Source organism: Bos indicus, chromosome 21 (assembly GCF_029378745.1).
Source record: "Bos indicus isolate NIAB-ARS_2022 breed Sahiwal x Tharparkar chromosome 21, NIAB-ARS_B.indTharparkar_mat_pri_1.0, whole genome shotgun sequence".
NCBI lineage: Eukaryota > Metazoa > Chordata > Mammalia > Artiodactyla > Bovidae > Bos > Bos indicus.
In genome coordinates, this window is record NC_091780.1 from 29,320,165 (window position 1) to 29,336,563 (window position 16,399).

The following is a 16,399-nucleotide window of genomic DNA, read 5'->3' on the forward strand; positions in this document are numbered from 1 at the left end:
CTCAGCTGGTGGGTTGTCTTCCTGTATCCACAGCCTCAGGACTGTCCTGGGAAGGGGGCTAGAGAGCCCAAAGGCCAGACGACTGGGAGGCCCAAGGTCTTGGTCACCGCTACACTGGACAGCTCTGTGTGTGTGGACAAGAAGATGTGTGTCCTTCCAGTGTGACTCAAGGTCTGTTCACTTCACCAAACATTTCTTGGCCTCCTGCTGTGTACCAGATGCTGCCAGTGCCTGTGGGTTATTACAGATGACAGTTCATGCCTTCGAGGAGCTTATCTTGGAGGAAGGGACAGAAGATGGGCTATAATGGGCACATGTAGGCACACTAGGCTCTGGGAGGTCCAAGAGGGCTTCCTGGGGGCCATGACAGCTGAGGTGATGGTTAAAATCAGAGCAGGAGGTAGACTTGTTGTGAGATGGCTGGCGTTAGCAGGCTTGGGGGTGTGAAAGCAAGCAAGGGTCCCTCACACACAGCAACATCACTAGAGTACAGGGTGATGCTGGCGATGCCAGGCCTGTGCCAGAAGGAGAGCTGACCTGGCTTGGTCATGGAGACATGCATATGCCCTGTGAGGGGCCCATGGGCTTCTGCTCCTCCAGGAGGCAGGGATGGTGGTGTGGTGGAGACTGTAATGGAGGCTAGGAGGCAGTAGGGCCCTGCCCCATGATGGGGGCAACAGGGAGCCACCAGACTTGAGAACCCTTCAGGCTGTCTCTCTTGGAGGGCTTGGTGATGGATGCCTGGGAGGACAGTGGTACCTTCACCCAGAGGAGGGACTCCTCAGGAGGAGGGGGTCTGGTAAGGGTGAGGACAGCAAGATGGTGCTGAGTTCAGGGTGATGCTCTGATTGTGGGGGTCGGCACAGCCTTCCCAGCTCAGCATGCTGGGTGGGGGCTGGGGGTCTGGTAGGCCAGTGGGGAAGGGCCAGGCAAGAAGTGGAAGGGCCTTCTCCTAGGAAGAGCTGTCCTCGGGTTGGGGCACGACCCTCAGCTGTAGCTTGGTGCCTCTCGGAGGTGGTCCAGACCTCGACGACCAGGACCTCCATGTGGGGGCAGGCCCAGCCACAGCGAGTTCGCTCCTGTTTGCACACCAGGCCTCCCTGTCATTCACCATCTCCCAGAGTTTGCTCAAATTCATGTTCATTGAGTCGTTGATGCTATCTAACCATCTCATCCTCTCTTGTCCCCTTCTCCTGCCTTCAATCTTTCGCAACATCAGGGTCTTTCCCATTGAGTTGGCCCTTGCATCGGGTGGCCAAAGTATTGGAGCTTCAGCATCAGTCGTTCCAGTGAGTACTCAAGGTTGATTTCCTATAGGATTGACTGGTTTGCTCTCCCTGAAGTCCAAGGGACACTCAGAAATCTTCTCCTGTACCACAGTTGGAAAGCATCAATTTTTTGGCTCTCAGCCTTCTTTATGGTCCAACTTTCACATCCATACATGACTACTGGAAAAACCATAGCTTTGACTATATAGACCTTTGTTAGCAAAGTGATGTGATGACTTTGCTTTTTAGTATGCTGTCCAGGTTTGTCATAGCTTTCCTTGCAAGGAGCAAGCGTCTTCTGATTTCATGGCTGCAGTCACCAAATGTCGGTACACACAAATCTGAATGTACAACATGCGTGTATATATGCACATTCTCACATCTGTGCACACATGCAGTCATACATCTACATATGTATGTACATAAATACACAGGAACCCATTTCTATGCCTGTCCATCCACAGACACACCCATCAGAGGTGTGCATGGGCCACAATGGTCTCTCTCCAGGTTCCTGCACTGGTAGGAAGGAGAGAGAGCCCCACAAGGCCCTGGGCTGCTGTGAACAGTGTGTTGCGGGGGACCAGGTAGGGTGAGTGGGGTCACCATGACAACAGTGCTGGAGATATGTCCAGAGGCAGAAGGGTGATGGTTAGGGATGTGAACTCGGATTCACCTCCTGACTGTGCTGCGTGCAGTGAGGGGGCGGTTCTGAACCACTCAGAACCTCTGTCTCCCCATCTACACCATGAAAGTGAAGATGGCCCCTGCCTTGTAAGGCTGCTGTGAGGCTCAGGTTGTGTTGTCTCAGCTGGAGGCCTGGGACAGGGGGCTGCCGTGTTCTGAACCAGGAGCCCCAACAAAAATCAGGGGCCTTGGGAGCTGCACAGAGAAGGAGAAGACAGGACTTGCTGTTCCCTGCTCTTTTTGTGCCTGTTTTCCATCTGTATTTTGCACCAAGGGCATGTGGAACTAGGTTTCTAAAGTGCCTCATGGAGGGTCCCAGTTGGGAACCACATCCGGCTCTTCACTGTGGGTTCTTTGATCCCGTTTCTTCCAGTGTTCTGGCTTAGAATACTTAGCCAGGGTTTTGATGTTACCAATTTTATCAACTAATGTGTATAATTACATACCAGTGTTGAGTGAAGAGATGTGGACCTCGCACACTCAGCAGATTGTTCATTTTCTGGCGAGTGCAGTAGGCTAAGAGAACAGCTCTGATTAACCCATTGTGGAAATAACACAGATGAGAAAGAGAAAAGCATTTACAAAAATTTTATGTTGTGACCAACACCTACCCACCCCTGCCAGAATAAAAAAAACTTAAAAAACACCTCATAGACTGGAGATTGGATTCACTGAGGCAGAGTGGATTGAGGTTCTGGGGGCTCAGTGCCAGCAAGGGCTGGTCAGCAGCTGGAGAGAATGGGAGGAGAGGAAGAAGAGAAGACTGCCTGGGCACTTGGGCAGCAGGGTTCTGCAGCAGCCACTGCCCCCGGGTCAGTCGAGCAGGTGGCTCAGCCACCAGCCAGGGAGGTGGTGTGCAGAGCATGGGCAGGCATGGCGGCTGGGGCACAGTGTCCGGGACAGCGGGACTGTGGAGCTGGGACAAGTGCCCACGTTAATGTCAGTGCAGAAATCAAGTGAAAATAAGGGCCTCTTCTTACCCATGGGGTTGCCCTGCACTTATGATGTCTTTTGTGCCCCCTGCCCCCGCCACTTCTCTGTCTGCTCTTCTGACTCCACCTCTTGTTGGTCTGACCCTGAGGCTGTACCAGTAGTGCTGCAGTGATCCTGAGCCCTAACCCGTGTGCCTCTGTGTCATTCAGTGTGAGGTTGTCGCCTGTCTGGGCACAGTGGGGAGAGTCTGAACGTAATGCTGTGCTTAGCCCCCTTGGCTTCAATTTTCCCATCTGTGAAGTGGGGCCATCTCTGTGGCTCTTCCCTGACCCCTGCCTGTGAGGCCAGGGGCAGTCAAGTGTCCATATGTTTACCCCAGCCAGTGGCCACATCCCCAGTGTCTTGCTCTCCTGTCCTCCTATTTCATGAAGGCCCTGGTGAGCTTGAGGGACAGTGCCCTGAGCGGGAGGGCGTAATCTGGGTGGGGAAGGTCACTGAGTGGGGGGGGTGGGGTGCGAGTCAAGGGGCAGGAAACAGCCACGTGGTAAATGCCACATCATCCATGCTGGGCCACGTCCCACTTCAGGCAGGGACATGAAGGGAAGCAGAGCTTCCCGCTCTGCTAGCTCTTGATCCTTTCTGACCTTCTTCCCATCTTGGAAACCTCATACTCCCAACCAGTCCTGATGCTGGGGAGGGTGAGTCAGATGGGAGTGACCGGGTCACTGGACAAGGATGGTGCCTGGAGAGGAGGCAGCTCCTTGACTAGATAAGATGCTGAAGGCGCTGACCTCCTAAGCAGAACCTCTCGGTATGGGGACTGGTGGTCTGGCCTCAGACTGGTGGACCCCAACCCCAGACACGCCCTGCAGCAAATGCTAGAGTTGCAGGTTGGCAGGCCTTCTCTGTAAGGTCTGCACATGGCCTGTTTTAGGCGAGGGGGCAAAGGGTCCCTGTGGCAGCCACTGGGCTTGGCATCACAGTGTGGGGGCAGCTGTGGACAGGATCCCCAGGGAAGCTTTACTTACAGAAACAAGAGCTGTGTGTACATCCTAGGATGGAAAGCAGGGTCACCAACAGACACGGCACACTTCACTCAGCGCAGTCAGGAGGTGGAAGCAGCTCAAGTGCCCATCAGTGGGCTAATAGACAAGCGATGATGGCATATGCCCACCATAGAGTGTGGTTCAGCCTGAAAGACAGAGGGAGTTCTGACACCTGTGGCAACAGGGGTGAACGTGGACATCATGGTAGGGCAGCAAACCCGTCACAGAAGAGCCAGTGGCTCCCCTGAGACAGCCAGAGTTGTCAGGTTCACAGAGACAGAGCAGATATTCTGTGCCCTGTCTACTCTCTATTTGCCTGTTCGCAAACCTTTCATCTCGAGGAAGGACGGTTTCTGCTCCCCATGCCCGCACACTGCTCCAGGAGGGCCCAGAGGGTGGGAGTTCACATGTAATGGAGGCAGGGTTTCAGTTTGGGAAGATGAGAAGGTTCCCAAGATGATGATGGTGATGATTGCATGACAGTGTGAATGTGCCTGGTGTCCTGAACTATAGATACTTAAACACTGTGACAGTGGTAAACATTATGTCTGTTCTGTGTGCTGAGTCACTCAGTCATGTCCAACTCTTTGCAACCCCATGGACTGTGGCCCACCAGGCTCCTCTGTCCATGGGATTCTTCACACGAGAATACTGGAGTGGGTTGCCATTTCCTCCTCCAGGGGATCTTCCCGACCCAGGGATCGAACCTGTGTTTCTTACGTCTCCCGCATTGGCAGGTGGATTCTTTACCAGTAGCACCACCTGGAAAGCCCTCTGTCTGTTTTACCATAATTTAAAAAGCTAACACAATAAGCAGGAGATAGATCATTTGCCTGTTCTCCGTCCTCTGCCCGCTGCCGCCCTTGAGTGGGTCAAGACGTGGTTGACCACATGGCGCGTCCTTGGGCTTCAGGATGTCACGTCCATCCAGGTGAGGGTGGTGCCAGGGCCTCTCCCAGTGTCAGGACTCCCTCCTCAGCATCTGGCCCTGCCTCCTCCCTCTTCCCTCTTCCTGCCCTCACAGTCTCTCCAGGGTCAGACAGCCTTCTGTCCCATGCCCTGTCTGCCCTCTGTTTGCCTGTTCACAAATCTTTCATCTCAAGGAAGGACAGGTTCTGCTCCATTCACAAATCTTTCATCTCAAGGAAGGACAAGTTCTGCTCCCCATGCCTGCATCCTGCCCCAGGAGGGCCCAGAGGGTATACAGATGCACACAGAACCCTGGGAGGATCTGGGTGGCAACTGTCAGAGTTCCCAATAGCCAGTGACCTGACTCACTCCCCTTTTTCCTGAATCAGATTCCAGCTTCTGCACCTGGTGTTGTCAGGATGGGAGGGTGTCCTTGACTGGTGTCCCCTTCTCCCCTGCACCTTACCCAGACCTTTATCGTCCATACTGGGCTGCACATAAGTGCCCAAAATAGATGTGGCATTGCCCGTTGCTGCCCCCGGGGCAGTTTGTCTGGTCAGCATCATGGGAGCCATCTGTTCTTCCCTGGAATTGCTCAATGGAAATGACTCTCCTCAGTGCAGACCCTCTGAGCCCTGCTCAGGGTGGAGCTGGACAGGGGCAGCATCACGGGCCTGCACGGCCTGGGGACTGGCCTTTGCAGAGAGGCTGGGCTGCTCTAGGGCCAGATGCTGCCCTGAGTGGCGTCCAGGGCTACCCTGATGCGGGCCTACTTAGGATCTATGAGTGCATGCTCAGTCGTGTCTGCCTCTTTGTGACCCTGTGAACTTTGCGACCCCATGGACTATAGCTCACAAGGCTCCTCTGTCAATGGAATTTTCCAGGCAAGAATCCTGGAGTGGTTGCCATTTCCTCCTCCAGGGGATCTTCCCAAACCAGGGATTGAACCTGCGTCTCTTGTGTGTCCTACATTGACAGATGGATTCTTAACCACCTTTCTACCTAAGAAGCCCAGTGCTTATAGTTGGCAGCTCTGAAATTAATCCCTCCCCTTGTCAGCACATTGGATTCAGCTCTTAGTTTCTCCATGTCCTGAGTGGAAATTGATTTGAACACCTGGAGTTAAAAGACCCAAAGTTGTGATATATCTCCCAGGGATGGTGGCCACTTGTGGATTAAACATGGCTGTAAGTTAAAGCTGCATTGTTGTTAAATAACAGCTTGGCTTGCTCTAGGAGGAGCCCTTTGACAGACATAACAATTAACTTCAGTGAAAAAGTGAGCAGTTAACTGTAGGAGGAGAAATAAGAGTGCTTCTGTGCAAAACAGGGCAGAAATAATGAGGTTTATGATGGTTGAAAAGATGCTTGAAGTCGAAAATGAACCAAGAGTCATAATTGCAGAAAACCACGTATAGAGCACTTCCTGCCTGCCAGGTACTTTGCTGGCTCTTTGTATATGAAGAGCTGTGCCCGACTCTGTATATGTGTACGTGTGCGTGTATTGTTGTTGTTTAGTCGCTCAGTGGTGTCCAACTCTTTGTGACCCTACAGACTGTAGCCCGCCGGGCTCCTCTGTCCATGGGATTCTCCAGGCAAGAATGCTGAAGTAAGTTGCCATTTCCTTCTCCAGGGGATCTTTCTGACCCAGGGATTGAACCCAGATCTCCCGCACTGGCAGGCGGATGCTTCACCACTGAGCCTCCAGGGAAGTTCGCGTGTGGTGTGTGTGTGTGTATGTGTGGTATATGTGTGATGCGTGTGTATGTACAGTGTATGTGTGGTATGTGCATGCAGTGTATGTGTAGTGTGTGTGTGGTGTATGTGAGGTATGCATGTTTGGTGTGTGTGTATGTGTGTGAGTGTGTGTATAAGTGGTATGTGTATGTGTGTGTGGTGTGTGTATAGTGAGGGGAGAGGGGAGAGGGACTGTCTTGGAACAAACCTTGAAGATAGTAGTTACTGTTCTCAGAAGGAGACTAAGAGAGGGTCTGAAGCCCAGATTCCGCAGCAGGTAAAGCTGAGTCAGGGTGTATCCCAGGCCCAGGGAGGGTTTGGAGGAGCCAGGGTGAGAATTCCAGCTCCTAATACAGCCAGGATTTCCTGAACAGCAACTGTGTTCAAGGCACTAAATTAGGCAGACACCATATAGACTCTTAACTGGCTAACCTTTATAGCTGTCATGGTGTTCGCTGTTCTGTGCTTGAAAACAACTGAAACACCCTGGAGCAAGCTTGAGCAAACAAGGAGGTTCTTCATTTCAAGGACAAGCGGTGTCTCTGGAAACTGAAAAGCAGGATGCAGCCGGACTGCTGGGTTTTCTGGATATGAGGGTAAAGGGTACAGTCAAGCAGGCTCTCTCTGTAGACACCTGCGCAGTCTTCTTGTGGAAAGACGTGGAAATGGCTGCTCAGCATCTCCATGTCCTTTTAGGTCTCTGCCTGGTCCCGTCCACTGCACTGGACAGATGCAGTGTCTGTGAGCAGGAAGAGGGGCAGCGGAAGGTCATGGTGAATTGGGTGGACATTAGTCCTGCTTAAACAAGTTCTTGGGGTATGTAGTTTTATCCCCACTGTACATGTAAGGAGCTGAGGTTTGCAGGAGGGGAATCTTGCTCAGGATCACAGGATCATGCATGGTGAAGGGAGAGGACAAGGTTTGGATGAGGCCTGTCTGGCTGAAACCAGGCTTGTCACCATGACATCTGACTGCTGCAGAGGACAGTCTGTCTTAAATCCATCCTCTCCTCAGGAGCTGGAAGAGAAACTAGGATGGTTCCGCCTGAGGAGGGCAGCCTGAGAGTTTGTGTAGCATTTGCTCCATCTTCAGTGACAAGGCTCTGCTCAGGGCTCGTGCCCAGCCAGCTGTTTCCAGCAGCCAGTGGAATTTAGGAGAGGCAGGCCTCCTGAGCACAGTGTCCTGATGCTCCAGGGTTGTGAGACACGAGGCAGGTCGGGGCTGGGATGGCGGGAGGAGGTGCAGGAGCAGCCTACCACGTCCCCTCCAGCCCTCCAGCTGAAATCCACCCTGATAGACCGCTGCTGGCCGAGAGCCGGGACACCCTGGGACTCGGGTGTTCTCAGCTGACCTTTCCGCAGTCCCCAAGCAGATGGGGCTGCGTGTTTGCCTTGGCTCCTTGCTGCACTTGGGAACGGACATTCATTCTTAGATGTCTCAGTGTACCCTGGGGGGCAGAGAGCATGGAGTTTGTTTATAAATGAGTGTTTGGTGTAGACTTAGACCTGACTTGACACGAACTGAGCTGCTTCAGGGATGCTTAACCCAAAATGAACAGGAATTCTTGTCTAAAATAACTTGGCCATGGTAATACAAACTTTAAATGATACAAACTCACTGCAAGATCTGGGGAGCATGTACTTCATCGGAAATACCACCTAGTGTTTATCCAGAAAGGGGTCTCCGAGTTGACATTCACAGACCTAGAATCTGTGGCAGGGATGTGAGTGGGGGAGTGTCATGGAGGGTGATCTCACTCTGGGGGCAGAATGGGTCTCTCAGAGGAGGGGGAGGTGTTCTGAGAGGCAGGGTTTGGTGAGACCATACTGATTGGTGGTATCCTGCTTCTTGTTTTGCAGATTGGAAACCTGGACGATTACTACCACTTTTATCACAGCAAAACCTTTAAGAGGTCCACCTTGAGCAGCAGAGGCCCTCACACCTTCCTCAGGATGGACCCCCAGGTACAGCTCCGCTCCCTGGGCAGATGCTGTCTGAGGACCTAGAGTGTCGTGTGTGGGTTGTTTGTGTCTCTGGTTCTGAAAATGCCCAAGTCTGAATTTTAATGAGCTTCTCCATGACCCTAAGTTTTCCTCTCTGAACAAAACAAAACAGATGTGCAGCTACATATCAGAGCATTTCAAAACTCCAAATATTTGGGTCCTTAGTAAGACTTGAGAATTTAAATTCTTGACTTCTGTTTGAAACAACAATCAAATGACTATAGGGCTATCATTTTAAATCTTTAAAATTCAACAAAACACATAGTAATTAGCGGAGATAAATGTGTGCATCTTACCCATAAAGGCTATGGAATTCAAACTGTCGTTTTAATAATGAAATTAGAGTTTGGATAGGCAGGTGTTTTTGTGGTTGTCATAACACATATCTTAATGGTTACCATGAACTTGAAAACTTGGGCAGTGAACGTAGCTTTTTCTTTAAAAATCCCTGTGATCTTTGAGATGAAAACAGATGTAATTTGAAAAGAGGCTAATAACGTTTTTAGTATAATTCTTATTTATCAGTGGTTAATCATGCTTTCTACATAGATTTGAGATTAATATTTGACTCATGGGTCAGCAGATACTTGGTAAGATTAAAGATGTAAGATGGCCAAGTGAGCCTTTGATGGCCTCATTCATTCACCAGGTGATTTTGGAATACCTGCTGTGTGTCCCTGTATGTCCATATCAGGGCCATTGGAGTGGACGGTGGGGCTGACAGTCTATAGAAATGCACATGATATGTCACAGGGCATTGAGAGCTACAAGGGATGGTGAAGTGCAAGTGACAAGAAGTTACGGCCACAACAAACAAATGAGGCCATTGGTAAACTGTAGTTTTAGAACATGGAAATCACCCTCTCCTAAAAGCAGTGTGCAGAGTGTTCATTTAGACTCCCAAGCAGGTATGGGGTGTTCCTGCAGGGATCCCCAGAGAACGTGGATAGTAAAGTTTCTGCAGAGAAGCTGGCCGTGGTGGTGTCCCAAGCACCACCCCCCACCTCACCCCACCCCCACCACCCCGCCACCATCGTGGCTCCTCTTGTGTTGATGGGAGAGATGGTTTGTCCTGGGAATGCTTCTCTGGTTACAACTTTGTGATTTCTGGTTTCAAGAGCATGGGGAAGTCATCCTAGTGCATGAGCCAGCCCATCCACAAGCTGGGCTCTGATAAGGTGGACACACAGTGCATGGTTCTGAGTTCACTTTATGGGTGGGTACGAGGATGGTCGGATGCATGGTGGGTGGGTGGACAAACAGAAGGAGATAGAATCAAACACTGTGCTAATCCCATTCTTCCCTCACAGCTAAGAGGAAGTTTGTGTTTATGAAGGGCACCTTATGTGCCTCCTCCCACCCGGTGTGTGTGTTCACACCACAGAGCTGGAAGGACACTTTTCACAGGGGCTGGTGCATTTTTTTCCGTCTCAGAAGCGAAGCCAGGTGGTAGTGGCTAAGTCGCACAGGACGGGCCATTGGAGAAGAGTGAGCAGACCCCATGTCACCATAGGGCTGAGTGCAGAGTGCATGGCCACCACAAAGACACATGGGGGTCCTTGCAGCTGGTGGTGGGGGCGGTGCTGAGGTTCGCAGGGGCTCCTCACCTGTCTAAGCTCAGAAGGGAGTTGCTGCCGTGCCCTCCACAGTTTTTCTTAAGCACGCAGAGGTCTGCCTTGTGAGAACAGCATGCTTGTTTGGAGTTACTGTTCCCACAGGGAGAGTCAAAGCGAAGGGATGCTGTTTGCATGGGGGACATCCCCCCCCATAGAGATGTGCATGAGAACAGGATGGGATGGTAGGATTCTTTGTCATTTATTTATTTGGCTACATGTCTTTTATTTATTTTAAATAATTTATTTGGCTGCATCTGGTGTTAGTTGCAGCATGCAGACTCTCTAGTTGTGGTGAGTGGGCTCAGTAGTTGCAGCGTCTGGGCTCTCCAGTTACAGCACTTGGGCTCTGGAGCATGTGGAATCTTAGATCCCCAACATGGGATGGAAACCTTGTCTCTGGCATTGCAAGGCAGATTCTTGCAGGGCTGTCCCTGGTTGGGAAGTTTCTTGATTCCCTTTCTCCTGCCCAACAGGATGCTTGGCCTCCCCACCACCAATAGCAATGGATCAGAGGCCAGACAAGAGATTTAGGCGAGACTTTATTGGGGCCCCTGCTGCAGCAGAGAGAGCAGGAACAAACAACAGGCTCCCTTGCTTGCTTGCTTCCCGATGTGGGTGGGGTGGGGGGAGGTGGTTCCTTATATGGGGTGAGGGTCAGGGTGTGTTCAGGGTCAGGCTGGAGGGGTGGCTTAGGTGGTCCTCCCGCCCCTTTGGTGGTGTTGAGTGCGGGGGGCATGTGCAGTCCCCTGCTTCTGTTCCAGGCTCTTCAGAAGTGGCAGCTGGGTTTTTAGTCTTTTTGTATCTTGTCTGGAATTTCCCCCAACTGTGCATGCATGCAGTTACTTTTAGTCCCATACACTTTCTCTGTATCTTATTGCTGGAGGAGAGGTTTGTGCAGGTACAAGCACCTCAGTGAAGGGCCCCAGGCCTCTGCCTGTCTCATTTCCGAGGAATTTTGGAGAACTAAGTGGCTTCTCAATTGTTAAAACTATGGCAGAAGTGAAATAGGAGATGTAACCTGTGTTTTGGCATGGGGGTGGGTGGGTAGGGGGATTCACTCTTTTCTAGTGTCTAAATTGTAAACCTTTTAAAGGTATTCAACTCAACTGTTCCACCCTTCCTTTCAGAATTACTAACTGTGCACCTGCTGAGAGTGACCCTGTGTCCAGGAACGCAGAGATGCCCACCTGGTGGTCCTCTTGCCTGTGGCCCCAGCAGGGCCAGACATGGGGCCTGGCTGTGAGGCTGCAGGAGACAGCTGGGCAGGACTTGGGGCGGGCCCCAGCTGGCTCCTCTTTGGCATCTGTGGTGATGGGCTTGTGCCGTGTGGGTGGGTTCCAGGCACTGCATTCACTCTGGGTCTGCGGGCAGGGGCTCCCGGTGATCAGTTGTGGCCTCGAAGAAGAGGGGAGGAACTCCCACAGGCAGTGCCAGTTAACTTTTTTCAAATTAAAAATCCTTTTTATGCAGAGCTTCTTAATCAGCTCCTGGCAGAGCTGCTGTGGGAGCATCCTGCCAACAGAGGAGAGAAAAGGTAAACAGCCGCGCATTCCAGTGCCCGCAAGGCCCACGTGATTGCGATTGTTTCCCACAGTTCTCATTAAATATTTAGCCCCAGGGAGAGCATATAGACAATGGAACCAATGACAAATTCAGAATTGCAACTGAAACGCCTCCGTTGAAATCAGTCTAGTTTTAATGCAAACCAAATCAATTAGCTGTCAGTCTGACTAATATTTACTCTACCAAGTCATTGTAATGAAATATCAGGTAAAATTAGCTATTTACAGAGATGTTTAGTGTTATCTTTTCCTGCAGTGCACTAGGATGCTTTCCCAAATTAGCGAAGTGTTTTGTGACACCTTCGCGATCAGAGAGTTGTGTAATTAATATTAAAAAAAGGAAAAGATGATTTAATACTATCCAGCGTCATTGGAATGCAGTTGCCATCGTGTTTGAATGACCAAACTGGAGATGAATGTTATAGGGCTTAGAATAAAGTTCAATCGAATGCAGACGGTATTTTATTTTAATTAGCTCCAGTCCCTATTGTATACAATTGCTTTGATAAGTGATGGAATTTAAAGCTCACCCCTACTTCGCCTAAAAGCTGATACAGCGTACATTTGTTAAACAGAACCGAACAGAACACCAGCGGGAGGGAAGATTGAAGACTTCAGTCACATGCACGCACATTCTTTAGGCATCTCTGCCCTGACCCTGTACCAGCGTCGTGCAGTTGTTGTCCCTAATCACCTTTACTTGGTGTTTTAAACCGCCTTTGAAAAGGGTCATTTTGCTCGAAGAGCCTGGTGGGCCAGCCCTCTCTCTTCTTGGGAGAACAGCCAGCCTGCTCTCCGGGTGCGGTATCAGTCGCTGGGTTTCTCCAAAGGGCTGTCATTTAAGCCAACTGAAAGCATTTGTTTTTAACTTGTTCTTTCGCCAAGAGTCTGGAGCAGGGTGGATGTTACAGAAGCACCAGCCAATAGCTGTAAGGGCTCCCAAATGTTTTAAAAATTACTTGCTCTGACTAGGTTCCAAGCTGGCTGATAGTTGGATGTTGAGTCTTCCAAGCCTTACATTTTAGAGTGGTGACTCTGGCTCAGCCCTCCCACTGTGTGCTCAGCCAGATCAATGACGGAAATGGAAGGATAAAGATGTCAGGGGCCCTCAGTGGCTCCTCATGGAGTGGTGGGAGGCTTCGGGTTGACTCTCTGCTCCAGCCCTTCAGCGCCTGGGAGCTGGGAAGTGATTTCCAGGGCCAGGGTGGGCATGCTGTTTGTGGGACAGGACTTTGCCCCAGAGCTTCATCAGCTTCAGGTTCTCCTCCAGCAGTGATGCAACACTGAAGCTGATCTTTCCATTAACCACAGAGGGACTTTTATCTGAGTTTTGTGTGCTAGAGCCACTGGGTGTGCAAACAAACAGAAAGTTCCTGGCAAATACCAGCATGTGGACAGGAAGTGGCTGCATTGATTTGGGGGTTGATGAACTGTGGGATGGGATGGGTTGGACTGGGGAGTGGGGTGGACTGCCACACACAGCCCGATGGGTCCGCCCATGTGGGGTGGGGAGGCCTTCAGCTGTCTGCACACTTCAGCACAACCCCGCTGGGTCTAGTGGACTCTGGCTGCTATGAACTGGCAAACAGAATTTTCAAATAGGCTTTAAAAGATGGTGCTCTATGATTTCACCAGCAGGCTCACACTTCCACTTATATGCCTCAAAAAGTCCCACAGTCCCTCCAAGAGTCCTACAGTCACCGTGTCCCAAAGCTGAGTAATGTTCCAACCACAGCTCTGTCTCAGAGAGAAGCTGCGCCTCCCCCACTCTCGTTCCTCCACCTGGGCAGCCCCGTCCTGGCCTTGTCCTGCGTCCCCACCTGCACCCCTACCCCAGCCCTGTCCTCTGTTGCCTGGATGCCGCACAGCCCCTTTCACTGGCCAGCTGTGGGCATCCTTGCCCAGCCCTTGTTGTGGTGCTGCCGCCCCGGGACATCCTGCCCAGGCCCCCTGGTCTGGCCTCCCTGTAGCCAGGCTGGGCTTTGTAATCCTCATCGGATGACATCTTCACTTCCTCCACCAGCCTGTGCACACACTGCCTCCCCTGGTGTCTCCTCAGTCTTAGCCTGTGCGCCCTCCCACTGGGAGCTGGCTCAGGGCGCTGCTCTAAGTGGTGGGAGGTCCGCACTCTGGGTCTGTGAGGTCCCTGGGACTCCTGGAGCGGAGGGGTCCAGGCTGTCTAGATATTGTCCCAGCACGAAAGCCACAGGGCCAGAGCTCATCCGGCCACGTTTGGAGCTGCCCACTGCTGCAGGGCACGCGCTGTCTTACTGGGCTTGGGAACCCACGGGCATCCTCCTCCCTGGGGTTCCCAGCACTGCGAGCCCATCCAGAGCAGCAGACAGACCCTCAGCCCTAGGTCCTGCTCTTGTTCCTGTAAATCTGTTTCCAGCCACCCCAGAAACTGCCAGGACCAAGGGCCCAAGCTTGGCAGAGTTTGTGGGAGTGAAGAGGGAATCTTCGTTTGCTGGGAATCTGTTAGTGACCAGGACTGGCACAGGGCTGCTGGGAACTGCAGGTCATTCCCAGGAGGCCTGGGATTCCAGGCCCAGGAGCTGCAGAGAGGTGCGGGGAGAGATGGCTGGGTTCAGATGCAAGTAGCCCATCCTGTGCCTGGGCGGTTGGGGTTTGGGGAGGGTGAGTCACGTTCTCAGGGCCTGGCCACCCTCACTTGCTTTCACTCCCAAGTCCGATAGGCCACCCGGTGAATAGCAGATGGACCCTCAGTGTTTACTGAAGCAGATGTCAATTTTCACGGGGTAGGTTCACATAGCAAGTTGTATCTGTTACTGTTTTCTCATAGACTTCTTTTTATGTGATGACTTTTTTTTTTAACAAGAGTAACTTTACATATTATCCTATTTTTGTCTAATTTATGTTCCCTTGTGGTGGTGGCAATGAGGGAAAAAGGGAACCTTCTTCATGCTGCACAGAGGTTGTGATACTGACCCTGAGGTGAGGGTGGAAATTTCTTGATGTGCTTATGTCAGCTGAGATTGGCCTGCGGTCAGCCCTGGATGTGAGTTCTGGTGCCCAGACTGGCCCAGCACGGGGAGTGAGGACTCCAGACCCCCCCCATAGTCCATCACCCAGGGATGTTCGAGAAAGGTGTTTCTGGGTCCCCAGGCCTGTGGCTCTGAGGGAGAAATACCCACCAGGATGCTTGGGTCTGGCAGCGTCCCCACTGCCCAGTGATCCTGAGTCCCTGTCATTCGGCTGCCGAATGCCCAACTTCAGAAGTACCTTGTGGTCTTGGTTAAATTGTGACAAAAGCCCTAAAGAGGGCTTTAATTGACCAGACGGCAGAAGCACTGACGTGGGCCAGCTGGGCACCCCTGTCTGGCTGGTGATTCTGGAGTCAGCGCTCCAGCCCCCTGTCCATTTTGTGATCCTCTTTCCTTTCAGGAAAGGGAGAACTCATATAATCAAGGACTCTGACCTCCTGAGTCCGGTCTTGTCTCCTGCATTTGCAGGTGGGTGGTGCTGGCTCATACCAGCGATGAGCGGACACCTCTGGGCCCCTGTCCTTCAACTTTGACAGGGAGGATTTGAGAGGTGGCCTGTGCTCTGGCCAGCTGAAGGAGTAGAGATGTGCCTGGGTCCCCAGTGGCCTCTGTCCTGTGGGGGGATTGGGGGGGCGGGGAGTTGCGTCAAGGCTGCATTAGATCAGCTTTGAATTTTCTGGTTTGACTTCCTTCTCTTCTGTCTCTTCTACTGCCCAGGCTCTTGGGTTCGCATAGCAGCCTGGCATCTCCTCCCCACCCCACATGGTACCTCAGAGGGCTCAGGTGTCTCCCTGAGACTCTCTCTAAGGAGGCTGGTGCCCTCTGCCCCAGGAGGTCAGCTGGCGGGGGGGTGTCAGTCCTCTGTCTCCGATCACTCTCCACCTCTGCAAGCTGGCCTCTGTGCTTCTTCTTAACTGTGCCAGAATCACAGGCCTCTTGGAAAGGCTGATGAAGGCTGTGGACACCGTTTCTCTCAGAGGAGGAAAGACACCCTAAGCTCACATCTACACGGCTCTACACACAGCTTCTGGGGCTCCTGGGACTTGAGCCTGCCCCTCCACCCTCCAGGGACCCTGGATGCTGGGCAGGAAGCCCCCACTTGGCAACTGCTCATTTCCTACACATGCAATCCATGGCCTGTCCTCAGAAAAGGAGCACGTCACACACTAAGGTGATGTGCTCTGGTCAGGGAGCGTGGTTTCCTTTCTGTGGGTCCTCACGCCATGAGTTCACATCTCACTGCTTCTCAGCTGGTAGAAAGCTGGCCCAGCACGTGCTGCAACAGGTGTGTGGAGCACTCAGGATTGATGGGACTCGGGATGTGAGCATCCAGGCCTTCACACGCAGGGGCCCCAGACAGGCTGATCTGACCCTCACTACACAGGCTGGAGGCTGAGGCGCAGACGACAGGGTCACAGGTTTACTTTCCCAGCGTGCCTGCCGCTCGCCTCTCTCCTGGAAGAGGCCTTCGGATCTGGGCCCCAGACACTTGGAGTCTGGCCTCTCGTGACTTCCAGAGACTTGCCCTGGTCTGCAGGCATGGCTGGCTCTGTCACAACACACAGGAGAGGGAGTCTCCATCCTTCCCCGGTGACAGAAGGATGCATCCCTCACTTCGAGGACACCAAGGTGGG

General features: G+C 52.2%; 1 protein-coding gene across 2 annotated transcripts in view; it reads left to right on the forward strand.

Moving 5' to 3' along the window:
• Window positions 1-16,399, forward strand: part of PCSK6 (proprotein convertase subtilisin/kexin type 6) — a 169,898-nt gene that overhangs the window by 41,765 nt on the left and 111,734 nt on the right. For both annotated transcript variants that reach the window (XM_070775279.1, XM_070775280.1), the window contains exon 2: window positions 8,439-8,543. In XM_070775279.1, the coding sequence (XP_070631380.1) occupies window positions 8,439-8,543 (105 nt within the window). The remainder of the gene's footprint in view (window positions 1-8,438; window positions 8,544-16,399) is intronic.